General features: G+C 42.5%; 1 protein-coding gene across 9 annotated transcripts in view; it reads left to right on the top strand.

Moving 5' to 3' along the window:
• The window catches only part of LOC122550565 (angiomotin-like protein 1), a 243,538-nt gene that overhangs the window by 43,050 nt on the left and 172,965 nt on the right, over positions 1–27,523 (top strand). For 8 of the 9 annotated variants that reach the window (XM_043691485.1, XM_043691488.1, XM_043691487.1 and 5 more), the window contains exon 4: positions 21,170–21,307. In XM_043691485.1, coding sequence (XP_043547420.1) covers positions 21,170–21,307 — 138 coding nt within the window. The other variant, XM_043691493.1, reaches the window with a different exon arrangement.

Raw genomic sequence — 27,523 nt, 5'->3', positions numbered from 1 at the left:
AAGTTTATAAGATGATCAGGAGAATAGATAGAGTAGACAGTCAGAGACTTTTTCCCCGGGTACAACAGTGTGTTACAAGGGGACATAAATTTAAGGTGAAGGGTGGAAGGTATGGGGGGGGGATGTCAGGGGTACGTTCTTTACCCAGAGAGTGGTGAGGGCATGGAATGCATTACCTGTGGGAGTGGCAGAGTCTGAATCATTGATGACCTTTAAGCGGCAATTGGATAGGTGCTTAAGCTAGGACAAATGTTCGGCACAACATCATGGGCCGAAGGGCCTGTTCTGAGCTGTATTGTTCTATGTTCTAAGTTACATCGCACTGTGAAATAATAACAACGAACAAATAGATTTCAAAGTCAAAGAAATGATTCAAATCTGCCTAGTGATGTATACTGAATGTGTAAATGTAGCAGGATTGTTCAATTCCATGCTTATCCCACTCAGCTGACCAAATCAGGAGTTTTTTTAACAGTATTCAATATATACTGGAAATTCATTTAATCAAAATCCAGTGCTATAATTTAAAATGTGCACAGTTTCCAACTCTGAACTCCATTATAATTACCTGGTTCTAGTCTTTCAATTTAAATCCCCATTTGCTTTTTTTTTCTCAAGCAGTTCTGATCAGCCATTGCTCATTTATAATGTCCTCGGCTGTGAAATGACTGCGGCAACATTAGTAAAAGTCTTGTCAAAATGCCTCCTATGCACAAATAATGACTAGCCCAAAGACACAGATATTTACAACAGTATCTTAACCTTTGTTACATGATTTTTTTTGCAAGATAAGTTGAACTGACACTTCAGTTCTCAGTGAGGAAGGGAAATTGACATAGAGTAAAGCTACAAATGGCACTCCATACTGACAAAGGAGATGCAGCAGTTTTAAAATTAAGTTGAGGTAAATGAGTCCGAAACACAGATTCAATTCAACCAGTATCATTTTCTGAAAACAATATTGTTGATTTGGTATATCCAGATCCACCTTTACACTCTCTTACAATTTTTAAAATTAAACTATAAAGTTCACTGGAATCCCTCCAGTTAATGAATAAATGTTAAAGTCTGAGGTGATTTTCCTCAATGTTAGGTTAGATATTTTTGTTAAGGAATGAGCAGATAAGCTTCACAAATCACCAGCACTTTCCATCCGGACACTAGGACCCTGTTGAGTACTGACATGAGTAACTTGTAGCCCAGTATTGAGAATTGTAACAGCCTCCCCCGTGAGGCCGGGAGCGGCCAAAGCAGTGATCTCGTCCACCCAAGTGTCAAAGTTAAAAATCACACAACACCAGGTTATAGTCCAACAGGTTTAATTGGAAGCACACTAGCTTTCGGAGCGACGATCCTTCATCAGGTGATTATGGAGGGCTCGATCGTAACACAGAATTTATAGCAAAAATTTGCAGTGTGATGTAACTGAAATTATACATTGAAGAATTGATTGTCAGACAATCAATTCTTCAATGTATAATTTCAGTTACATCACACTGCAAATTTTTGCTATAAATTCTGTTCCGATCGAGCCCTCCACAATCACCTGATGAAGGAGCATCGCTCCGAAAGCTAGTGTGCTTCCAATTAAACCTGTTGGACTATAACCTGGTGTTGTGATTTTTAACTTTGTACACCCCAGTCCAACACCGGCATCTCCGAATCATGACCCGAGGGTCACATTGCTCAGTGCTGATGGTAATTTTGGGGGGAGGGGGGGTACTGAGGGGAAGAGGGCAATGGGGTGGTGGAAGGACCTCCCGAAAGAGCCCTCAGGATACTATCTGCGATCTCTTTAATTTTAGGGGACTGATGGCCCCCAGGCACCTTCCCAAATGCATCCAGCCATTGGATCACATGAATCCCTCCCAGGCACCTCCCCTCTATATTTCCTCTCCTCCCACCTTGCTCATGCAACAGGGCGCTTCTCTGTCCTCCATGAGATGCTTGGCCACCTTTCTCAGTAAGACGAGGCTTACTTGTCCCCAGGGGTAGCCTTTCTCTGGCATTTTAGAGTTCAGCCCAGCGTTCTGTAAGCGTTGTGGGCAGCATGGTGGCACAGTGGTTAGCACTGCTGCCTCACAGCGCCAGAGACCCGGGTTCAATTCCCGACTCAGGCTTCTGACTGTGTGGAGTTTGCACATTCTCCCCGTGTCTGCGTGGGTTTCCTCCGGGTGCTCCGGTTTCCTCCCACAGTCCAAAGATGTGCGGGTCAGGTGAATTGGCCACGCTAAATTGCCCGTAGTGTTAGGTTAAAGGGGTAAATGTAGGGGTATGGGTGGGTTGCGCTTCGGCGGGTCGGTGTGGACTTGTTGGGCCGAAGGGCCTGTTTCCACACTGTAAGTAATCTAAAAAAAAATCAAACAAACAAGAAACCAGAACAAACAACACAACACCCACACAGACAGGACTAAACACTGACACCCTGGTCAATTGTTTTAATGCGATTGCAATTAAAAGTGCTAAGTCATAGTTGAGAAATCCATTCACCATTCAAATGAAAGCTTTCACCACACATACCATCACAAACACTCAAAACTTCAAACAGGATATTCCTTAATTTGTATATAAAAATTTACCAAAATGACCAATTCTCAGAGGGGCCTACAACCCCTATAACCATTTTCCTGATCAGGTATTTTCTCACAGATTGTCCCCCTTCCCAACTACATAGAGGGACTGTCCCATTTTACCTTAAGACTCCTTGCTGTGCTATAAACAGTTCCTACTGACCATATCAATACTGCAGAGTAAGAAATTTACCAACTCTGCCCTCTTTCCTTTATATATTAATTTCCACCAGCAATATCTGAAAGAGGCAGCTCCCTAAACCAAATCTGTCAGGTAGTGATGAACACTATCCTGACCGGGGTCCCCAATCCTGATCTTTTTCCTAAAGGAACAATACAGAGTAGCCAATGTAATTCCGCAGCAATTCAGAAAAATCTGACAAAACTTTCCTACCTTACAAGCTGGGTCCAGGTGGTTCATTCAACTCTTCAAAGGACCAGTTCCACTGGGTGAGGGACAGATTATCTGTCTGGCTGAACATGAGGAAGGAGCAGTCTGGGGTAAAATATCCCAGGACGTCCTTACCACTCTGTTCCATTCAATTCAGACTTTTGTGTCACTTACTCAGCCCAGTGAGATGTTCCAATGTTGAGGTCTGAGTCACGGCAACAAATGTTGATGTATATTTTGTTTCACAAATCCAGACGACACAAGTTTCTGTACAATGGTAAATGCTTTATTGGTCCCAGAAGTAGTCATGTGTCTACTTGTGATAACACTTCTCCACGAATCTCTGCCCTACACACAAAGACAGTATTTTTTATGGGGATTAAATGAAAAATTTATCAGTCACATGGTCGATTGTCATTACATAGCTTAAGATAGGTAATTATGAATTTACAAAACCCGATGAATGTCGATGTCCTGCGATAACTTGTGAATGGATTATAGGGACTGATTATCGTATTCTTCATGACTATGTGTAGATAGGAAGAGATTAAAACAGATGGGTTTTGCCTGTTCTCAATGGGGGATTTGTTTGGGAAGGACAAATACCTCTGTCTGAGGCTACAGAGGAATCCACATGTGTGTCTCCACTGGACTCCTTTTCTGGGATACAGTCAGCCTCCCCCCTACTGAGATGTTCTGTCTATATTGTAAGAGGCTTCCAATTGATACTGCAGTGTGTCTCTTTCGCTGTGGAACATTTAACCCTTGACTCCTCAGTATGCCTTGAAAGAGAGGGTAAAACATGGAATTGATCCTTTTGTGGCTTTCTAACTTGCTCACTATAACCCATGATTCCTTTTGTGATTAGAAATCTCTTTTTCTGCCTAGAATATAATTAATAATCCAGACACAACAGCCTTCTGCAGTGAAGAATTATGGACAAATTGACTACCACTTGAGAGAAAAAAACTCATTACCTTTGTGTTAGTTGAGCCATGTCCGACTCTCAAGGGAAAACAACCTCTCTTTATCTATTCTGCCAAGTCTCATAAGAAATATATTTTCACAATATTTCCTTTCATTCTTCTATGCTCTAATGAGTGCAAGCCCAAACTATTCAATCTTTCCTCATAAGACTATCCCTCCCCACTAATGAACTTTCTCAGGACTGCCTCCAATGCCACTATATCTTTCCTTTAAATAAGGGAACTAAAACTGTCCATAATGTTTCAGCTGTGGCCTGAGTAGTGCCTTGTATAGTTTTAGCAAGACCTCACTATTTTTATATTCCATTCCCTTTGAAATAAAGGCCAATAGTCCATTTGTCTTCCCTATTACGTACTGAACATAGATTCATGGACGAGGACTCCCAAATCATTCCATTCTATAGCTTCCCACAATCTTTCTCCATTTAGATAATATGCAGCTCCTCTATTCATCCTGAAAATTGCAGTGACATTATATTTCCCCACATTTATATTGCATCTGCCAAATTTTTATATCCTCACTTAACCTGTCCATATTGGTTGCAGGCTCAATATGTCACCTTTACTACTTGACTTCCCATTTTTGAGTCATCTGCAAATTTTGCGATATTAAATTCACATCGCTCATCCAAACAAATAAATAAGGTAATCTATGACCTAATAAAATATTTACTATTTTAAAATTAAACTATCATGGAATTAAAAAAGCAGTTGCCTTATGGATAGTCTTGTTTTTGTTCCCCCAGCACCCATGGTGTGTGTGTGTGCAGGTGTGAGACACAGTGAAAGACTCAAGGTGCAAAAATCTTTATTCAAATTACGCTCCTGTTTACATTTTTTAATTATTATTTTCTTTTACCCCCACACTACCGCCTAACTGCAGTAGTGTTTATTTTTTTCCCCAGCACCCATGTTGTGATGGATAGTCTTTAAAAAACAAAGCGTATCTATCTGATCATTTCTTATAACCCGCTAGGGACAGGTGTTCCTTTTTATCTATTTACCTTTTTAAACAGTGATTCTGGCTTCATAACAAAAGCATCAGATATTATGAAGGATTATATTAAATTGGTCTACTTCAGCCCATTATTCCACGGCTCAGCCCTGGCCCATGCTCTCTCTGCTGCTATTGCTCCAGGACTCGACCCTAGTCTGTGATCCATCTACTGCCTTTGCACCAGGACTCAGCCCTGGTCTGTGATCAATCTGTTGATATTAGTCCAGGACTCACCCCTGGTCCGTGGTTGATCTTCTGTTGCTCCAGGACTCGGCCCTGGTCTGTGATCGATCTGCTGCCCTTGCTCCAGGACTCGGCCCTGGTCTATGATCGATCTGCTGCCCTTGGTCCGGGTCTGTGCTTGATCTGCTGCTGTAGCTCCAGGACTCGGGCAAGATCCATAATCGATCTGCTGCTAATGTTCCAGGACGCGACCTTGGCCCCTGATTGATCTGCTGCCATTGCTCCAGGACTTGGTCCAGGTCTGTGCTTGATCTGCTGCTGTAGCTCCAGGACTGGGCCAAGGTCCATAATCGATTTGCTGCCATTGCTCCAGGACCTGGCTCAGGCCTGTGATCGATCTGCTCTTGTTGCACCAGAACCAGGCGCTACTCTGTGATCGATCTGTTGCCATTAGTCCAGCGCTCAGCCCTGCTTTGTTACTGATCGGCTGCTGTTGCTCGAGGACTCAGCCCTACTCTGTGATCGATCTGCAGCCGTTGCTCCAGGATTTGGCCCTGGTCCATGTTCGATCTGCTGCCCTTGCTCCACGACATGGCCCTGCTCTGTGATCGATCTGCTGCCATTGTTCCTGGACACGTGCATGGCCCCTGATCGATCTGCTGCCATTGCTCCAGGACTCGACCCTGGTCCATGTTCCATTTACTGCCATTGCTCCAGGACATGGCCCTGGTCTATGATCAATCTGCAGCCATTGCTCCAGGACTCGGCCCTGGTCTGTGATCGATCTGCAGCCATTGCTCCAGGATTCGGCCCTGATCTGTGATCGATCTGCAGCCATTGCTCCAGGACTCAGCGTTGGTCCAGAACTCAACCCTGGTCTATGATGGATCTGCTGTTGTTGCCCTGATCTGTGATCGATCTACTGCCATTACTCCAGGATTCGGCCCTGGTCTATGATCGATCTGCAACCATCGATCCAACCCTGGTCTATGATCGATCTGCTGCTATTGCTCCAGGACACTGCCCTGCTCTGTGATCGATCTGCTGCCATTACTCCAGGATTCGGCCCTGGTCTGTGATCGATCTGCTGCTATTGCTCCAGGACTCGGCCCTGGTCAGTGATCGATCTGCTGGTATTGCTCCAGGACTTGGCCCTGGTCAGTGATCGATCTGCTTCCGTTGCTCTCTGACCTCGTCTATGGTCCATGATCAATCTGCTGCTAATGCTTCAGGATGCGGCCTTGGCCCCTGATTGATCAGATGCTGTTGCTCCAGGACTCGGCCTAGGTCCGTCTTCGATCTGCTGCCTTTGCTCCAGAATTCGGCCCTGGTCTGTGATCGATTTGCTACCATTGCTCCAGGATTCGGCCATGCTCTGTGATCTATCTACTGCCATTGCTCCAGGACCCGGCGCTGCTCTGTGATCGATCTGCTTCCATTAGTTCAGAACACGCCCCTGGTCTGTGATCAATCTGCTGCCATTTGTACAGGACTCGATGCTGCTCTGTGATCGATCTCCTGCTGTTGCTCCAGGACTTGGCCTGGGTCAGTGATCGATCTGCTTCCATTGCTCCAGGACTTGACCCTGGTCTATGATCGATCTGCTGTTGCTGCAGGACTTGTCCCTGGTCTGTGGTCGATCTGCTACCATTGCTCCAGGACTTGGTTCTGGTCTGTGATCGATCTGCTGCTGTTGCTTCAGGACTCGGTGCTGATCTGCTGCCATTGCTCCAGGATTTGGCCCTCATCTGTGATCGATCTGCTGCTGTTGCTCCAGAACTCGCCCCGGTCTGTTCAATCTGCTGCCGTTGCTCCAGGACTCGGCCAGTGTCTGTGATCGATCTGCTGTCATTGGTCCCGAACTCTGCTCTGGTCTGTGATCGATCTGCTGCCATTGCTCCAGAACCCGACCCTGGCCCATGATTGATCTGCTGCTACTGCAGAACCCGACCCTGGTCCGTGATTGATCTCCTGCTGTTGCTCCAGAACCCCGCCCTGGTCCATGATCAATCTGTTGCCATTGGTTCAGGACTTAGCCCCTAGTCTGTGATCGATCTGCTGCTATTGCTCCAGGATTTGGCCCTGGCCCATGATCAATCTGCTGCCATTGGTTCAGGACTCTGCGTTGGTCCATGATTGACCTGCTGCTGTTGCTCCAGGACTCAGCACTGGTCTGTGACCGACCTGCCATTACTCCAGGACCAGGCCCTGGTCTGTGATTGGTTTGCTGCCATTGCTCCAGCACTTGGCCTTGGTTAGTGTTAGATGTACTGCCATTGCTGCAGGACTCGGCCCTGCTCTGTGATTGATCTGCTGCTGCTGCTGCTGCAGGACTCGGCACTGGTCCGTGATCAATCTCCTGCTGATGCTCCAGAACCCCGCCCTGGTCTGTGATTGATCGGCTGGCATTGCTCCAGGACTCTGCCCTGGCCAATGCTCGCTCTGCTGCTGTCATTCCAGGACTCGGCCTGTGATCGTTATGCTGCAGTCATTCCATGATTCAGCTCACAACTCAGCCCATCCTCTTTTTTTTTTTTCCCCTGCCATCGCTCTGGCATTCAGCTTGCAACTCAGCCTGTGCTCATTCTGTTGCAGTTTTTCCAAGTGTCTGCCTGCACGCTCAGCTCCCACCCGGGCTCAGAGTAATGGGGTACTTTTCTGGCTGGAGATCTGTGACCAGTAGTGTTATGCAGGGATCAGTGCTGGGACCCCTGTTGTTTGTAATATATATAAATGATTTGGCGGAGAATGTAGGTGGTCTGAGTGGTATGTTTGTGGACAACACAATGACTAGGGGAGCTGCAGAGAGTAAGGGGAATTGCCAGAGGATACAGCAAGGTATAGCTAAGCTGGAAACTTGGGCAGAGAATTGGCAGGTTTATAAAGTTTAAAATGAAGTTTAATCTGGTCAAATGCGAGGTGATACAATTTGGAAGTTCTATGCAGGAGGGAAGGTCTATGCAGGAGCCACAGATGAACACTCCCCAAAGCAGGCAAAGCAGTGACCCCAAAGTTAACAAGAGTAGCACCTCACCTATTACTACTTACATATAGATGATAAGAGCATAAAATAGAGGAGGCTTCGTGAATGCTCAGTGAAGCCTACTTTGGGTTCCACCAGGGCCACTCAGTTCCTGACTTCATTACAGTCTTGGTTCAAACATGGACAAAAGACAAAAAGACAAAAGACTTGAATTCCAGAGATAAAGTGAGAGTGACAGCCCTTGACATCAAGACTGCATTCTACTGAATGTAGCGCCCGACAAAAACTGGAATCAATGGGTATCATGGGCAAACTCTCTGGTGGCTGGAGTCTTATCTGGCACTAGGGAAGTAGTTGTGGTTGTTGGAGGTCAGTCATCTCCGCTCCAGGACATCTCTGCAGGGGTTTCTCAGGCCCAAACAGCTGTTTCATCAATGACCTTACCTTCACCTTAAGATTAGAAGTGGGAATGTGCAATCGGTGGCGAACAATGTTCAGCCAAATTCATATCTCCTCAGATACAGAAGCAGTGTGTGTTCAAATGCAACAAGATCTGGAAATATCCAGGCTTGGGCTGACAAGTGGCAAGTAACTTTCTCACCACACAACTTCAGGCTATGACCATCACTATTAAGAGACAAGCTAACCACATCCCCTTGACATTCAATGGTGTTACCATTACTGAATACTCCACTATCAACATCATGAGTGTTATCATTGACCAGAAGGTCAACTGGACTACCACGTAAACAAAGTGACTACAAATGCAGGTCAGAGTCTAGGAATACTGTGCCAAGTAACTCACCTCCTGACTCCCCAAAGCCTGGCAACCATTTCAAACAGAAACAGAAATTGCTTGAAAAGCTCAGCATGTTTGGAAGCATCTGTGGAAAGAAGTAAGAGTTAATGTTTTGGGTCAAGTAGCACCATGTACAAGGCACAAGTCAGGAGCATGTTGAAATACTCTCCACTTGCCTACATGACTGCAACTCCAACATTATTCAAGAAGCTTGACACCATCCAGAACAAAGCAGCCCACTTGATTGGCACTACATCCACAACCATCCATTCCTCCCACCACAAATGCTCAGTAGCAGCAGTGTTTACTATCTCCAAGATGCACTGCACAAATTCACCAAGGATCCTCAGACAGCACCTTCCAAACCCATGACCATTTCCATCTAGAAGGACAGGGCAACAGATACATGGGAACACCACCGCCTTCAAGTTCCCTTCCAAGCCACTCACAATCATGGTTTCTTGACTGTCACTGGTTCAAAATCCTGGAATTCCTTCCCTAATGGCACTGTGGATAAACCCACAACAGGTGAACTGCAGTGGTTCAAGAAGGCAGCTCACCGTCACCTTCTCAAGGGCAACTATGGACAGGCAATAAATGCTGGTCAGCCAGCGATGCCCACATCCCATAAATGAATAGAGAAAAGGCCGTTCATCCCATCAATGATGTTCTGCCATTCTATGAAATCATGGCTGATATGATACTCCTCAACTCCACTTTCCCACCTCACACCATTATCCATGATTCCATTACTGACTAAAAAACAGTCTAGATCAGTGGTGCTGGAAGAGCACAGCAATTCAGGCAGCATCCGAGGACAGGCAAAATCGACGTTTCGGGCAAAAGCCCTTCATCAGGAAGGGCTTTTGAAGCCTGATGAAGGGCTTTTGCCCGAAACGTCGATTTTGCCTGTCCTCGGATGCTGCCTGAATTGATGTGCTCTTCCAGCACCACTGATCCAGAATCTGGTTTCCAGCATCTGCAGTCATTGTTTTTACCTCTAAAAAACAGTCTATCGCAGTCTTGAATATACTTTAATAACCCACTCTCAACAGCTCTTTGCAATAAAGAATTCCACATACTAATTACTGTCAGAGAAAATAGTCATCTTCATTTCGGTTTTAAATGTGTGATTCCTCATTCTGAGACTGTCCAAGGAAGTAACCTTTCCGCAACAAATTGTCAAGTCATTTACAAATCATACATGTTTAAATAAGGTCAACTCTCATTCCGCTAAATCCCAATGAATATAGGCTAAATCTACTCAACCTCTCCATAGAAGATAGTCCCTTCATACCTAGCATTAGCCAAGTGAACCTTCTCCACATTCAATGCCTGTATACCTTTCTTAAAAGGGGCCCAAAACTGTTCACAGTATTCCAGCATGGTCTAACTCATGCCTTGTACAGGTTTAGCAAAATCTTTCTAGTTAATGCTCTATTCTCGTTGAAATAAAGGCCAATATGACATTTGCTTTTCTTATGGAACATAGAACATTACAATGCAGTGTAATGTTCCATAAGGAAAGCAAATGTTGCCACGGTTGGAGGATTTGAGCTATAGGGAGAGGCTGAACAGGCTGGGGCTGTTTTCCCTGGAGCGTTGGAGGCTGAGGGGTGACCTTATAGAGGTTTACAAAATTGAGGGGCATGGATAGGATAAATAGACAATGTCTTTTCCCTGGGGTCTAGAACTAGTGGGCATAGGTTTAGGGTGAGAGGGGAAAGATAAAAAAGACCTAAGAGGCAACGTTTTCGCACAGAGGGTGATATGTGTATAGAATGAGCTGCCAGAGGATGTGATGGAGGCTGGTACAATTGTAACATTTAAGAGGCATTTGGACAGGTATATGAATAGGAAGCGTTTGGAGGGATATGGGCCGAGATCTGGCAGGTGGGACTAGATTGGGTTGGGATATCTGGTCAGTGTGGACAGGTTGGACCGAAGGGTCTATTTCCATCCTGTACATCTCTATGACTCTAGAGGAGGAGGATGGGTGGGAGACACTACCTGATAATGTTTTGGGTAAAGCAACCGTCCAATTATGAATATTCCTGATGAAGGGCTTATGCTTGAAACATTGACTCTCCTCCTCCTCGGATGCTGCCTGACCTGCTATGCTTTGCCAGCACCATACTCTTGGCCCAAATATAAAGCCTCATTTGCCCAGCAGTCCCATGTCTGCTCCTGCTCAGTGTTCACTCCGCCCATGCACGAGGTAAATTTTTATACTTTAAATTTACCTTCCCATCGGGCCTGTGGTCCTCACTGCCGCTCCTCCTACTTCAATTTCTGCCAACAAAATGAAGACCACTGAACTCCTGAGCTAAGTTTATATACTTTGTGATTCATGAACAAGGATTCCCAGATCCCTCTGTTCTGTAACTTTCTGCAGATTTCTAAATTTAGAAGCATAAATAAGGTATCTGAATGCATGCATTGTTCATTCACAGGGAAATTAATTTGGAAGGGGAACTTCTGGTGACTTGGCAAATTGGCAAATTCAGGTACATGCAAATAGACTTCATGATGTTTGCCATCAAGAAACTCAACCCAATTTTATGGTTCCAGGAACGTAATAGCAAATCCTGCTGTCAGGATCCTGCATTTTGGGCTCCTGCTTAATTAAATTTGCTTGCCACCTTTATTCCAGCTCCTGTGAACAGCACAAGATTTTTTTCATTGTGTTTCCTTGGTTTAAATTGCCATCTTCCTCTTAGTTCTGTGTTGAATTAAGAAATTTCAGATGAAATAATATTAAGATTTTCTGCAAGAATGCATTTACATCACTGAGTGAAGACAGATAATCATGTTGGTTTCTCAACCTTTTTTTATTTTATTCGTTTGTGGGATGGTGTCTCTGGCTGGCCAATGTTTTATTGCCCGTCCTTATTTGCCCTTGAGAATGTGGTGATGAGGTGTCTTTTACCGCTACAGTCCATCTGCTGTGGGTTGAATCACAGTGCCATTAGGGAAGGAATTCCAGGCTTTTGACCCAGTGACAGTGAAGGAACAGCAATACATTTCCATGTCAGGATGGTGACAGGCTTGGAAGAGAACTTGAATGTGGTGATGTTCCCATGTATCTGCTGCCCTTGTTCTTCTAGATGGAAATGCTCATGGGTTTGGAACGTGCCATCTGAGGGGTTTTGGTGAATTTGTGCAGTGCATCTTGGAGATAGTACACACTGCTGCTACTGAGTATCAGTGATGGGAGGAGTGGATTCTTGTGGATGTAGTGTCAATCAAATGAGTTGCTTTGTCCTGGATGGTGGCAAGTTTCTTGAGTGTTGTTGGAGGTGCACTCATCCACGCAAGTGGGGAGTATTCCATCACCCTCCTGACTTGTGGAAAGTGAGTTCTGCAGACGCTGGAGAGTCAGAGTCAAAAAGTGTGGAATTCCTGAAGAAGAGCTTATGCCCAAAATGTTGATTGTCCTGCTCCTTCTCTGCTGTCTGACCTGCTGTATTTTTTCCAGTGCCCCAACTTTTCGATTCCTGACTCGTGTCTTGTAGATGGTGGACAGGCTTTGAAAAGTAAGGAGGTTAGTTACTTACCGTAGTATTCCTAGCTTCTGACCTGCTCATGTAGCCACTGTGTTTATGTGGTGAGTCCGGTACAGTTTCTGGTCAATGATAACCCCCCAGATGTTGATTAATGGGGGTTGGTAACAACACTAAATGCCAAGGGATTGTGGTTAGATTGTTTCTTATTCATGGTGGTCATAGCCTTGCATTTGTGTGGCACAAATGTTACTTGCCATTTGTCAGCTTAAGCCTGGATATTGTCCAGATCTTGTGGCATTTGAGCATAGACTGCTTCAGAATCTGAGGAGACCTGAATGGTGCTGAACATTATGCAGTCATTGGCCAACATCCCCACTTCTGACCTTATGATGGAGGGAAGGCCATTGATGAAGCAGCTGAAAATGGTTGGGCTGAAGACACTACCCTGAGGAACCCCTGCAGAGATGTCCTGGAGCTGACCTCCATCAACCACTGCATTCTTTCTAAGTGTCAGGTATGACTCTAATCACTGGAGAGTTTGCCCCGGTACCCATTGATTCCAGTTTTGCAAGGGATCCTTGATGCCACGGGCTGTCACTTGCACCTCACATCTGGAATTCAGCTCTTTTGTCCATGTTTGACAAAAGCTGTAATGAGGTTCAGAGCTGAGTGGTCCTGGTGGAACCCAAACTGGGTGTCACTGAGCAGGTGCTGCTGATAACACTGTTGATGACACCTTCCAACACATTATTAATCATTTGAGTGTAGATTGATGGAGTGGTCATTGGCCGGGATGGATTTGTCTTGCTTTTTACGACAAACTTGGGAGATTTTCCACATTGTCGGGAAACCAGTGTTGTAACTGTACTGTAACAGCATGGTAGCAGAGCAGCATGATCTGGGGCACATGTCTTCAGTACTATTGTTGGAATTTTGTCAGGGCCTGCAGCCTTTGCAGTATCCAATGTCTCCAACCATTTCTTGACATCACATGGAGTGAATTGAATTAGCTGAAGACTAGTATCTCTAAGGTTGGGGACCACTGGCGGAGGCCAAGATGGATCATCCATTTGACACCCTGGCTGAATTTGCTGTGAAAGCTTCAGCCTTACCTTTTGCACTGATGTGCTGGGCTCTGTCATCATTGAAAATGGGAATATTTGTGGAGCCGCCTCCTCCATTTAATTGTTTAATTGTCCACCACCATTCACGACTGGATGTGGTACGACTGCAGAATTTAGACCTGATGTATTGGTTGTGGGATCACTCAGCTCTATCACTTGCTGCTTATGCAGCTCTCCCAATTTTGGGACTAACCCCCAGAGTTAGTGAGGAGGGCTTTGCAGGGACAACAGAGCCAGTTCTGCTGTTGTCTTTGCCAGTGCTTAGATCGATACCAGACAATTGTCCAGTTTCATTTCTTTGAGACTTTGTAGTGACTGGTACAGCTGAGTGGCCATTTCAGGGGTCAACCATCATCACTAAACAACAAGAAGTTTTATTTATTTAGTTTTTTGAAAATTGTTAAAGTTCTCAGGCAGTGCACAGCAGATTTAAAAATTGACATCAATCAGAACAGACATAAAGATATGTGAGCAAAACCTGGATCAGAGGTAAGATTTACAAGTGTTGTAAAGGAAGAGCGAGATGAAGGAAAGTATGGAGAGGCATTTCCATAACTTAAAACCTAGAAAGTTGTAGACATGATCACCAATGATGGGGTAAAAGAAGTGGAGCATTCACTAGAGGCCATTGTTTGAGGAACGCACAGTGCTTTGAGAATTGTCGAATTGTAAGCAGTTACAAAGATAAACAGAAACAAGGTGCTGGAAGAATTGAAGCATAAAGTTGAGAATATCAAATGGAGGCTTTGATTTATAGTTAATGTAGGCCTAGAAGCAAAGGAATAACGAATGAATAGAATTTGGTAGAGTTAGAATATAAACAGAAGAGACTTGGATCTGTTTATATTTATGGATGATGGAAGACAGGAAGCTGACTAAGAGAGTATGAGAATACTGAACTGGAGGTAACATGCATGCATGAGCATTTCAAACCAGATGGACTGATCAAACATGAAAATTGTCGTATTATTGAGGCAAAAATTGTCAGTGTTAAGGATGAAAAGTAATTGAAGATCATACGAGTTTCAATGCCAGAATTCAGTTCAGAGAGCAACCAAGGAGAAATACAGCTGGGAAAGAATCCACTTCAATTACCCCAATGTTTAATTGGGAAACTTTTCAAATAATTGCAGTGGAAGGTCAGAGAGAGATAACAATGAGATAGAGCTAAATACCATCAGGCAACATAGCAATCAGATCTTCCCAGGATGAAGTTTAAAAAGAATACACTCAGTTGTGCATATTCACAGCCTACAAATGCAACTGCAATTAATGAATCTCTGCAGTGGCATATGGGGGAGGGAGGAGGGTTAAAGGAAAAAATGTTGATCTGGGCTACCAACTCTGAAACTCTGTGTAGCATTTCTTAAATAAAGGCCAGTATTTGCCTTTTAGCTTTGTCCGCTGCATCGTTATATCATTGACAGAAGAGCACAAACGTTATATTTTTAGGTGTGAACAAATTTCAACCTGATTGGAACTTCCTACCAGACATGATACAGTGACATCCCGTGGGAATAGTGGCCTATATTGTCAAACAAGACAAAAGTTTATTGCACTCAATAAGCAGCTCATTCACTTCAACAAACATCAAGTAAAAGAAAGGGGACTGAGATAATCTGCCACTTGCTGACAAACGTTCTGTTTTGCCTCAACATTGAACTTGGCTTCTTTTTTTACCCAGAATTTCTCCTTTTCACCTCCCTCATACAACTGATAAAAACTTAAGTTAGCTTGAGACTGTGTGACTTGAAAGAAGTCCTGGGATTTACATATTAATCAATTGAAACCTGCATCCCTATTCTTAACAGCAATCTAGGTTTGTTCAATACATCTCATCAGTGTATGGCACTTTGATCTTTTATTATAAATTCTTTGTCTTATGATCCTGCCCCACTAACTATCTGACAAAGGAGTAGTGCTCCAAAAGCTTGTACTTTCAAATAAACCTGTTGGACTATAACCTGGTGTTGTGTGTTTTTTAAGTTTGTAAAGGCCAACAAATGTTTAGAAATGACTTTCAAAAATATTAAATCTTAAAAACGTAGACCACTATGTGATATACCCACTTTCTTCATGACACCTCAGCAATTAAGTTGAGGATGGGAAAGTTCATGGTAACCTTCTCAACTCTCCAACAGTTAATGCACTTAGATGGTAAATTAACAGCTGCTTAAGCAGCTTAATGTACTACAACCCAAAGTGGCTGCCTTCCCAACCTGGAGGCCAGGAAGGTGTAAGGTACAATGTTCTTGCAGCCATCATTAAAAGAACATAGATTCAATCAGTTGCTGTAATCTAAATCATCTAAAGCAACAGCTTATTTATTTTAAAATGGAATAATTCACTAATTAAAATAGTGAAGAAAAGAGAGAAATTTGGGATAATTGGCTTGAGCATTGCCAATGGAGATTTGCAAACTAATAAACTGTAAATGGAAAGTGTTCACTACATGAAAAATAAATGAGTGGATCACTCAAAATGGACAATGAAGCTTAAGGGTTTATCCATTAAGAAGCAAAGAAACTATTCCTGAACCAACTATATTTATGACATATTGAGGATAGATTAACAATCTTGTGTTGTGGCAGGGCAATTATTTATTTTAAAAATATATAGTTTCATTGGAGTGAGGGGAGGTTAGTGTTCAAACAATTGGCTCCAAAAGTGCAAATTATTTCTCATTCTGTTCAATCAGGTATGCAAACAAATCAACAAGATTTTAAACTTCCAAACATTATTATTTTAATGATCATTATGCAGAATAAGGAAAAACACTACAACATTAAACAGGGAATATAAATAATAAGAATGAAGACAAGGTGGGGGGGGAGGGGAAATGAGGAAACTGGAGAAATCTGAGTTCAACACATGTGGTTGGAGGGTTCCTGTGCAAGCTTAACCTCCTTCCATCTATCGCATTTCCAACGCCCCTCCCCCAAATCCCTCCTCCCTACCTTTTATCTTAGCCTGCTTGGCACACTCTCCTTATTCCTGAAGAAGGGCACCTCCCCGAAACGTCGATTCTCCTGCTCCTTGGATGCTGCCTGACCTGCTGCGCTTTTCCAGTAACACATTTTCAGCACTGAAGAGAATAGGTAAACCTCACATTTGGAGACATTATAGCTGGACTGTTAAGCCAGATACTCAGATAATATTCAAATCCTGCCACAACAGATGATGAAATTTAAATTTACTAAAAAAAACTGGAATTAAGAATCTGAATCTATTGTTGATTGCTGGGAAAAATCCATCTGGTTCACTAGCATCCTTTGGGAAAGGAAACTATCATTCTTACCTGGTCTGGCCTATGTGTGACACCAAACCCACAGCAATGTGGTTGACTTTTAATTGCTCTTTGAGCAATTAGGGATGGGCAATAAATGCTGCCTGGCTGGCGATGTCTCATCCTGTGAATGAATAAAGGGGGAAAAATGTATATTTTGGTGTGCCATAGTTTGATAATATCCATATCAATCACTTCAATGTAATAAAATAATCTGGTATTTTAAGGGCAGACAATTTACTCTACTGGTACTAACCTAGCAATGATAAATATCTATACCCATAAAGAGAAATCACTTTGAATATTAAAAAAGACTTTCATTTCACACCTTTCACTACTTCAGTATATCTAAAGTGTTTTACAGCCTTTGATTTTTTAAAAACACAGTCCCTTTTATAAATAGAAAACTCAGCAGCAATCTGCTCACAGCAAATTCCCACAAAACACAAAATGGTGATGATGAGCAGTATTACTGTCAACGAAAAGCTGATTATGGACAAATATTGTCCAAGACATTTAGGATAACACCCCTCCTCTTCTTCTAATTAATATCATAAAGACATTTATATAAAAAAGGAAGCAGATAGGAGCTTGGTTTAACGTCTCAAGGACTGCATAAAACACTACATAGGACAAGCAGGAAGACAGCTAATGATCCGTATCCGTGAACACCAACTAGCCACAAAACTACACGATACGACCAGCTATCCTTAGTAGCCACACACACAGATGACAGGCAACATGAGTTCGACTGGGACAACACTACTATTATAAGACAAGCCAAACGGAGAACAGTCAAGGAATTCCTAGAGGCATGGCACTCATCCACAGATTCTATCAACAAACACATCGACCTGGCCCAATATACCGGCCACTGCAGCGGAAAACTGGAACTGACAACCGGAAGCTTGAGACAAACCACTATAAATGCCAGAGGAAACAACACAGAAGCACTTCACATAAGGCTCCCAAGCACTGAGGATGCCATCTAGACAGGGGACAAAACGTTTGCAACACAAATTCCCAGCTCGGCGAACAGAACCACAACATTAGATGGCACTAATGTGATGGCAAAAGATGGCACTTTGAACAGTACAGCATCCTCTCAATTTGATACTAGTGTCAACAATGTGGGTTCAATTCCTGTACCAGCTGAGGTCATCATGAAAGTCGCACCTTTTCAACCTCGCCTCTCAGTTGATCCTCAAGTTAAACCACCACTAGTCGTCTCTCTCTCTCTCTCTTTCTGACAAGAGAGCAGCCCTGTGGTCTTCTGGGATGACGACAATTTTATTTTTAGTGTCAGTCTTGACTGCTGTGCTCAAATCCCTAGAATGAAGCCAGAATCGTCTGACTCAGGAGTGACAGTACTGCAATTTAGTCACACATGAAAATGGTGTTCTAACCAAATGTCCACTTGAATGCAACTACCATGCCTTTTCTGCTTGCAAAACCCCAAAAATCCTATACTTTTTCATGGCATGAGCTTGAAAATAATTTAAAATATAAAATATAAAAATACAAGGAAAGCAATTTCCAGAACAAGCAGACATTTACAACAATTTCTTCATTGTTGTGAAAGGATTTCATATCATGTCACTAAATAAAAACTAAAAGAAATATGGATGCTGGAAATCAGGTACAAAAACAGAAATTGTTGGTAAAGCTCAGACATTCTGAGGAAGGGTCATTTGCCCTGAAACATCAACTCTGATTTCTCTCCACAGAGGCGGCCAGATCTGCTGACCTTTTCTATTTTGTTTCATACTTTGCTACTTCTGGAATAGTAACCACAATGCTTCCCTTGTTTCTATATAGTTTTTAAACATTAATGAGCAGATTGCCACACAGTCAATGTGTGGCAGTCACACAGTCAATTCCACATTTAAATCTATTTAAGATTAGTCAAACAGTCATTAACATATAAATAGGTGGGACTTGGAGTTAAATGGCCATGACATCAACATTGCATCCGTGGCATCAACCTAACTGAGGAATTTGGAAAGTCAAAGCTACTGATCCTAAAATATCCAAGCTAAAACTTGTTCTCTATATATTTGCCAAATTTATTCTTAAAATGCAAATAATTTTGAACATATGATTGATACTTCTATCTTGGAAACAATTATGTTGTCAAAAAAGCTTGCAAGAATTCAGGTTCTGTTGTATGCATCAACAGAGCACCATTAATGCAGAAGCTAAAAACATCTAAATGGACAGAACATAAAATGCAGATACATATTTGAGAGAACTGCAAGAAGCCCATAAGCATATTTAAAAGCAGTTATCTAAGGGTAGCATGGTGGCTCAGTGCACCGATCTGCCAGGGGAACATGTTCAATTCTGGCCGAGGGTGATTGTCCATATGGAGGTTGTACATTCTTCCTGTGTATGCATGGGTTTCCTCTGGGTGCAACAGAGGTTTCTGACTACAGTCCAAAGGTGCATTGATGAGGTGGATGGGCCATGCTAAATTGTCCATAATAATAGAGATGTACAGCATGGAAACAGACCCTTTGGTCCAACCCATCCACACCGACCAGAGATCCCAACACAATCTAGTTCCACCTGCCAGCACCCAGCCCATATCCCTCCAAACCCTTCCTATTCATATACCCATCCAAATGCCTCTTAAATGTTCCAATTGCACCAGCCTCCACCACATCCTCTGGCAGCTCATTCCATACACGTACCACCTTCTACGTGAAAAAGTTGCCCCTTTGGTCTCTTTTATATCTTTCCCCTCTCATCCTAAACCTATGCCTTCTAGTTCTGGATTCCCCAATCCCAGGGAAAAGACGTTGTCTATTTATCCTATCCATGCCCCTCATAATTTTGTAAACCTCTATAAGGTCACCCCTCAGCCTCCGACGCTCCAGGGAAAACAGCCCCAGCCTGTTGAGCCTCTCCCTATAGCTCAAATCCTCCAACCCTGGTAACATCCTTGTAAATCTTTTCTGAACCCTTTCAAGTTTCACAACATCTTTCTGATAGGAAGGAGACCAGAATTGCACGCAATATTCCAACAGTGGCCTAACCAATGTCTTGTACAGCTGCAACATGACCTCCCAACTGCTGTACTCAATACTCTGACCATTAAAGCAAAGCATACCAAACGCCTTCTTCACTATCCTATGTACCTGCGACTCCTGTTCTCAAGGGATGTGCAGGCTAGGAGAGTTAGCCATAGGAAATGCAGGATTACAGGGTGCCATAGCCATAGGAAATTCAGGATGGTTGGTTCTGGGTGGAATGCTGTTTGGAGAGTTGGTGTGTACTCAATGGGTCAAATGGCCTGCTCCCACACAGTAGGAATTCTATGATTCTAAGAAAAGCTTGGATAAAAATAAATAAAAGGGACAGAATCATAGAGTTGTACAGCATGGAAACAGACCCTTATGTTCAACTCGTCCATACCGACCAGATATCCTAAATTAATCTAGTCCCATTTTCCAGCATTTGGCCGATATCCCTCTCAACTCTTCCTGGTCATGTACCCATCCAGATTCCTTTTATTGAATTTTGTAATTGTACCGGCCTCCACCACATCCTCTGGCAGCTCATTTCATACATGCACCATCCTCTATGTGATAAAGCTGCCCTTTAGATCCATTTTAGATCTTTCCCCTCTCAGCTTAAAACTATGTCCTCTTGTTTTGGACTCCCCTGCTCTACTCTTCACTCATTGCCCCTCATGATTTTATAAACCTCTGTAAGTTCACCCCTCAGCCTCCAGTGCTCCAAGTAAAATAACCCCAACCTATTCAGCTTCTCCCTAAGCCCAAACCCTCCAATCCTGGAACATCCTTGTAATCTTTTCTGAACTCTTTCAAATTTAAACATCTTTCCTAAAGCAGGGAGACCAGAATAGGAAAGCTTAATACAAAAAAAAGAAAATAAAGTTTCCAGTATAGTGAGATGTGGTTACAAAAATCTGCTGCAGGATTGTTCTTAGAATCTGAAATAAAAATCTATCTGTTTTGGGATGTTGGTTGATGTCCAAAGGAATATCCAGTAACATATTTGGAGCAGCCCAGGAACTGTTCCTCCCTGATCTATATAGACAAACCCTAAATCCTTCTGGAATCCCCATATTTATTAAAGTAGCATGAACGTTTTTAAAATTGGCATATAGAATCCTTGATAAATCTCTGTGTTATAATAACACAAACAGCCTTGCAGACCTTCTCCCCATTGCAGTCTGTAATGTTGTTCTGTTGACTGGCGCTAGGACCTAAATGAGCCACGGTCTGGTGAAGTAGGTAAAGCGCTAACATTCCTCTCATTCCGATGTGAATGGTGCTGCTCGTTCGTCTCTGGCTAAAACCATTTTTCCTGTATTAGCCTTTAGGTCATCCCGGTCGGTTACCCTTTCCAGCTCTTCTCGGAATTCGGAAGGAAATTGGAAGTTACGTGGATTGTCTACAAATTACAATTTCCAGCAAACGTTGAGAAACTCATTTTTGGAGGAGGCAGCTGAAGGTAACAACTTAATCAGAAATAACTGTCGACTGGACCAGTTTGAGGAATATGGTGAAAGTTTGTAGAGTTGCTTGGATTTCTGGTTCCGCGGTTCTCAGCGCTCCTAAATGCTTTCGGGGTATTGAGGGTTATGATTAATTACAAAGAGGAAATGTAAAGTTAGAGTATGTGGGAATACCCTGTTGTTCTCGTCTGACGACTGATGAATGAGAAGCTCATGGCGGAGAGATGGCAGCCGCCAGGTCACCGACATGTTTTATGATGTTTTAGTTGTTTTTATTTTAGAACAGAAACTGTTGTCAGTTAACGTAAATGTACACGAGTATCATTACAGAAGAACTGAGTTAATTGTTACAAGTACGAGAGGGAAAATAGTCCTGAATGCGTGGCTTTCACTTGTATGATCAGTTTTTGTGATGTAGAATTCACTCGTGACCATGTAAATTTACACACTGACTTGCAGAGTTCTTTTTAGTCCATGGGACTATTTTACTAATAAGTTAATACAACAGAATTGTAAATATACCAATGTTTTAAGTTCGGAACGTTTTAATTTTATAGAGCTGTAAACTAGTTCAGAGTTGGTCCAAAGGCTATTTGTGTCTCTAGCTGGTCACTGCTTTGCCTTTTGTTTCCCTCTGTACAGTCACATTGAATGCTTATATGGTGAACAGTCAGTGAAAATAGTTCTAAAGTACTGAAGTGTCCATATTTCTTTTGTTGCTGTTCATGTGTAAATAAGTATTTTAAAAAGATTCTCAGTTGTGGCAGGCCTGTTCGCAATAAAGAAAAGATTAGAGATAACTTCCAGCTCATGTGCAATTATTTTTGCGCTCGAAAAGGGGCAAAATGCCTTTAAGACGTCATCTAAGTAGTTCTTCCGTAACTGTGGGTCGACGTTCGTTTTGATTTTCATGTTCACACGTATGCTGTAGAAGAAACTTTTAAATACATCTTAAAATCTGCACATTTTTTCTGCCTTACAGTCACTGCTTAACGCGTTTTCCAACTATGGACAGCATGTCAGTGATACGCATTTTTAGCAACACCGAAGGGGTCTTTAACTATTTGCGTGAAGCTTCTACTGATACTTTCCCTCCTCCAATTCTCTTTCACGGCCACAGTCTGCACTTGAACCCGTCTGTTTGCAACATGACTTGGAGATGAGCTTCTAGCTATTTATCTTCTCCATCGTCAACATCGCCTGGCTCCACCTCCATAGCAGAAGATGTCTCTGCCTGTTTCAGCCCGTTTGCTTCTAAAGCCTCTTTGATGTCTTTGTTACCTCAAGGTTCAACTATTTTAATGCTCATCTGGCTGAACTCTGCTTTTCTACCCTCAGTAAAGTTGACTTCATTCTTAACTGTGCTGTCTTTGTCACTCACCAACTGCTGTCGATTGACACTCAACATCTTGCCTGTATTTTATAAAGTTCTTAGTGTATGAATTCTTCCACGACCTTACTCCTTCTGAAACCCTACAACCGTCTGAGAATTGCCTACTCCTCCAATACATCCCCAATTATTTGGCATGCCATTACTGCTTGTACCTTCATCCATTTGGCGCTAAACTCTGCAACTCTTCCCCCTAAGTCACCTGCCTCTCTTAGCTTAAGATATTCCATAAAACCTGATTTGTTGAAGCTTTTAGTCACCAATCCTAATATCTCCACCTATGGCACAGTGTCTGTTTTTAATTTATTATGATTTGGAGATGCCAATGTTGGACTGGGGTGTACAAAGTTAAAAATCACACCACACCAGGTTATAGTCCAAATGGTTTAATTGGAAGCACACTAACTTTCGGAGCGTAGTTCCTTCATTAGGTGCTACCACTTTTACATTGGCAGATTGTGTGCCAATCTACATTATTTGGCCACAATATACATTGTGCCACAAAAATTCATTTTCTCATTGTGAGCTACTGCAGACTATTAAATTGAGCACCATGATTTCCCACCACCAAACTCGTAAATACCAAACTGATGCTATTTCATATTGACATCTTAAGTGTCACATTAAATGAAGATAACCCACAAAATCCTCCCTGTTTTCTTTTCTGAATAACTGTGGCCAGCCATCTTGCCAATGCCACCTTGCCTCCCTACCCCCCACACACATGCACGTTGCATACACCAAAGAAAATTGTTTTAAACAATTCCTCACTTCTAAAAACTTTTTCAGATACCAAGTTTGCCTTGTAATAATTCAAAATCTGATGAGTGGCATTTGTTTTAGCTATTTTAAAGATTAAATACATTAAGAAAGGACTACAGTATTTTTGTTTTTAACTTACCTTCACTTCTTCCTATTCGTCCTACTTTGCATATGTACTAAAGTTTTCAATTAAGATTGTTGTTAATTTGCCTGTTTCACAGGTCGTTACATTTCCCCCATTAGAATTATTAAGGCTTACATAGAATGTCAATTGCATTGCCGAAAACTTTCCTCCCTTCTTGGTGTCATACAACATATTGGGCCAAAAGGCCTCTTCTATGGCTGTATTGACCTACCTACACTAATCCCACTTTCCAGCATTTGCCCATAATCTTGAATATTAAGACATTTCAATTGCACATTCACATTCCTTTAATTAAAAGCTGTGAGGTTTGCTGCCTCTACTACTACACTACAGGCAGTGTATTCGGGTTCCCACTATCCTCTGGGTGAATTTCTTTTTCTTCATATTCCTTCTAAATATTCACCTTTAAAATTATGCTCCCTCATCATTGACCCTTCAACTAATGGAAGCAGCTATTTCCTATCCACCCTGTTCATGCTCATCATAATCTTGTATACCTCAATCAGGTTCTCCCTCAACCTTCGCTGTTCTAAAGGAAATAGTCAAGCTTACCCAACCTCTCTTCATACCTAAATTGTTTCAATCCTGGCAACGTCCTGATGAATCTCCCCTGTATTACCTCCAGTCACAATTTTCTTATTAGTGCAGTGATCAGAACTGCATAGAGTATTCCAGCTGTGGAATAATCAAAGTTTTGTCCACCTCCTGCACGGCCTCCCAGCTCTTATAATTTATGCCATGACTGACAAAGGTAAGTGTCCCATGTTCCTTCTAATTTCTTTAATATCCTACTACCCTATTAAACTGTTCTACTGCCTTCAGGGATGAGTGGATAAAGTACCCCAAAACCCAACTATTCCTCTGAGCGTCCTAGTATCCTGCTATTAATTGAGTACTCCCTTCCCTTGTTAGCACTTCCAAAGTGCATCACTTCACACGTTTTATTGTTAAATTCCATCAGGCACTGATCTGCCCATCTGACCAACACAACTATATCTCTTCTAACCTCACGCCTTCTTTCTCATGATTAACCGTCTAGCCAATCTTTCTGTCATCTACAATCTTACTTATCAACACCAGCTCCCCACATACTCTTCTATATCATTGATGTCTCTCACCAACAATAAGGGACCTAGCACTGATCCTTATGGTACATCACAATTTAAGATTGGGAGTCATTAAAGTATTAACCACTTCTGTGTTACACCATCTGATGATATTTATGTGCTATATCTATATGATGCCCTTTTCTATTTTTGGAGATTTTACTGTCGAGAATTTCCTGCTAGATTTATTTGTATTGCGTTGACCTCTGTCAGAGATGATAAATTATAAGCAAGCAATGCTGGTCAAATACTAAAGAATCGTGTAGTATAGTAAAAACACAACAGCTTAATTATGCTTAATATCACAAATCTCTTTGAACATTTGTTTTATTTCTGATTGTATTTTACCATGGACACCAAGATCCGTCTGCTCATCCACACTACCAAGTATCCGACCATTAGCCCAGTACCCCATCTTTTTGTTATTCTTAAGAATAACAAATCTCTTTGAACATTTGTTTTATTTCTGATTGTATTTTACCACAAGAGGTCAACGTATAAGACTGTATTTCAGCTTCATCCAGTTCTGAGAATGTGGTAATACTAGGATTACTGAAAAGTCTTATTATGTTTCTAAGAGGAAGTCTGGTGAAAACTATATCATCTGGCCCATGTTTTGATGCTGACATTGAACTTGATCAGTTAACCCCTTAACAACAGTGTTTATTGTGGTCAAATTCAAGCAGATTGAAGCTGGGATATTCTGTTCAGCATTTTACAGATGACGGAAGGTAGATGTCTCAGGAATTGTGAGGATACGGTGCTTGATTTCAAGAGACTAGGAAAAGTGAGGACTGCAGATGCTGGAGATCAGTGTCAAGAAGTATACCACTGGAAAGCACAACAGGTCAGGCAGTATCCGAGGAGAAGGGGAATCGACGTTTCCAACATAAGCCCTTCAGAAAGATAAATTAGAGGGTTGGGGTGGAGTTGAGGGGAATGTAGCTGGGAAGACGATTGGTAGATGGAAGTGGAGGGGAGGCTGGAGTGGATAGGTGGGAACGAAGCTGTACAAGTAGGACAGTTCAAGAGGGCGGTGCCAAATTGTAGGGTTGGATCTGGAATGAGGTAGGGGAGGGAGGATTCTGGGATGAGGTGGGGAAATATCTCTCTTCTTTCCCCCCACCTCTACCTCAACCTCATCCCAGATCCGACCCTCCAACTTGGCACCACCCTCTTGAATTGTCTTATCTGTCCATCTTCCTTCCCACCTATGTACTTCACCCTTCTCTCCGACATATCACCGTCATCCCCCCACCTCCATTTTACCTATCGCCTTCCCAGCTACCTTCCCCCCCCAACCTCATCTCCACCCTCCTATTTATCTGTCTGCTTCCCCAACCCAACACATTCCTGATAAAGGGCTTATGCCCGAAACATCAATTCTCCTGCTCCTTGGATGCTGTGCTTTTTCAGTGCCACCCTTTTCGACCTTGATTTCAAAAGGACAAACAAGCTAGTAGAACAAGACAACACATAAATGCAGTTTAACCCAGTGAATGCGAAGTGATCCATTTTGATGCTAAGACTGAGGAAAGATAACATGAAACAATTCACAAGCATGTTCATGACCTGATGGTACATTTGCACAAATTGTTGATGATGGCAGGGTGTGTTGAGAAGATGATTAAAAAAGCATATGCGATTCTCACCTTTATGAAAAAAAGCACAGAATGTAAAAGCAAGGAAGCTGTTATAAAACTTGTAAGAAACTTAACTTTAGCTTCAGCCTCAGCTGTCTTGCTGGATATTGGCTGTCCCCACAGGTTGTATTTTCGATGGGGTTGGAGAAGTACCACATAATGTAGGTTGGGTGACTATTAACTTTACCACCATCTTTCCACCCCAATAATATGAGGGAATGGGTGGGTGCTGAATTCAGGTGCCCACCCCTAAACAGAAATATGTAAATAATTAAGGGTCGGAATGGGAATATAGGCATTTTATTAGACTGAAAGAGACTTCCGTGTCCTGACTAATTACAAACATTTAAGACTGGTGTACATTATTTGTCATATTTCTCAGGAATTTGGCAGAAACAGAGACTATCTGCTTAGCACTTGAACATAATAACACAGTTTGTCATTGCTCTTTCCCAAGGCCATTTGTTCCCTGTATTCATGCCTTTTGACCTTTTCTTTTAATTTCTTAAAGATAACAATAGTTTTACCAGAATAAGGGGCTGCTGTCTCATTATAGAGAGACGATTGGTGGTGGTTTAACATGAGGGTCACCATGACTCGTGAGGGAAGAGGTTGAGAAGGAGAGTTCTTCATTGTAACTTCAGCTGATATAGAAATTGAACCCACGCAGTTGGTGTTCCTCAGTATCGCAAGCTAGCTATCAAGGCAAATGAGTTAACTGACGCTGGTTTGTTAAGAGATTTTCAACTCAACCTGTTGAAAGATATTTTACACACTTCTGGAGCAGCTGGGACTTGAACATGGGTCTTCTGGCCCAGAGGTAGGGATACTACCACTGTACCACAAGAACCTCCCAATTGACTTGTCTAATTTTTTAAAATCTGCAACAATTTAGCTATATTCACGTAGAGTTCAAATCTGCACTTTAGTAAGAGCTTAATTTCAGTTAAGCAGACTCCATAAAAGTCACATACTGTCTTGTTAATTAGTTAAACCTAAATTATTTTTGTCTACCCACTTCTGAGTTGGTGTTAACTCTCACTCCAGTTGTAAAGTTTGTGATTATGCCAATTTAGTTATTAGGATTTTTGATTAACCAAATGCTTGTTGTGACTGGCTACACATTAACTGCCACAGACAGGTTAGGGTGTAAAGCTGTTGTACTC

The sequence above is a fragment of the Chiloscyllium plagiosum genome, chromosome 6 (assembly GCF_004010195.1).
Source record: "Chiloscyllium plagiosum isolate BGI_BamShark_2017 chromosome 6, ASM401019v2, whole genome shotgun sequence".
NCBI classification, from domain to species: Eukaryota; Metazoa; Chordata; class Chondrichthyes; order Orectolobiformes; family Hemiscylliidae; genus Chiloscyllium; species Chiloscyllium plagiosum.
Note: the sequence above shows the minus strand (reverse complement) of the source record. Positions and strands in the feature narration are given on the sequence as shown.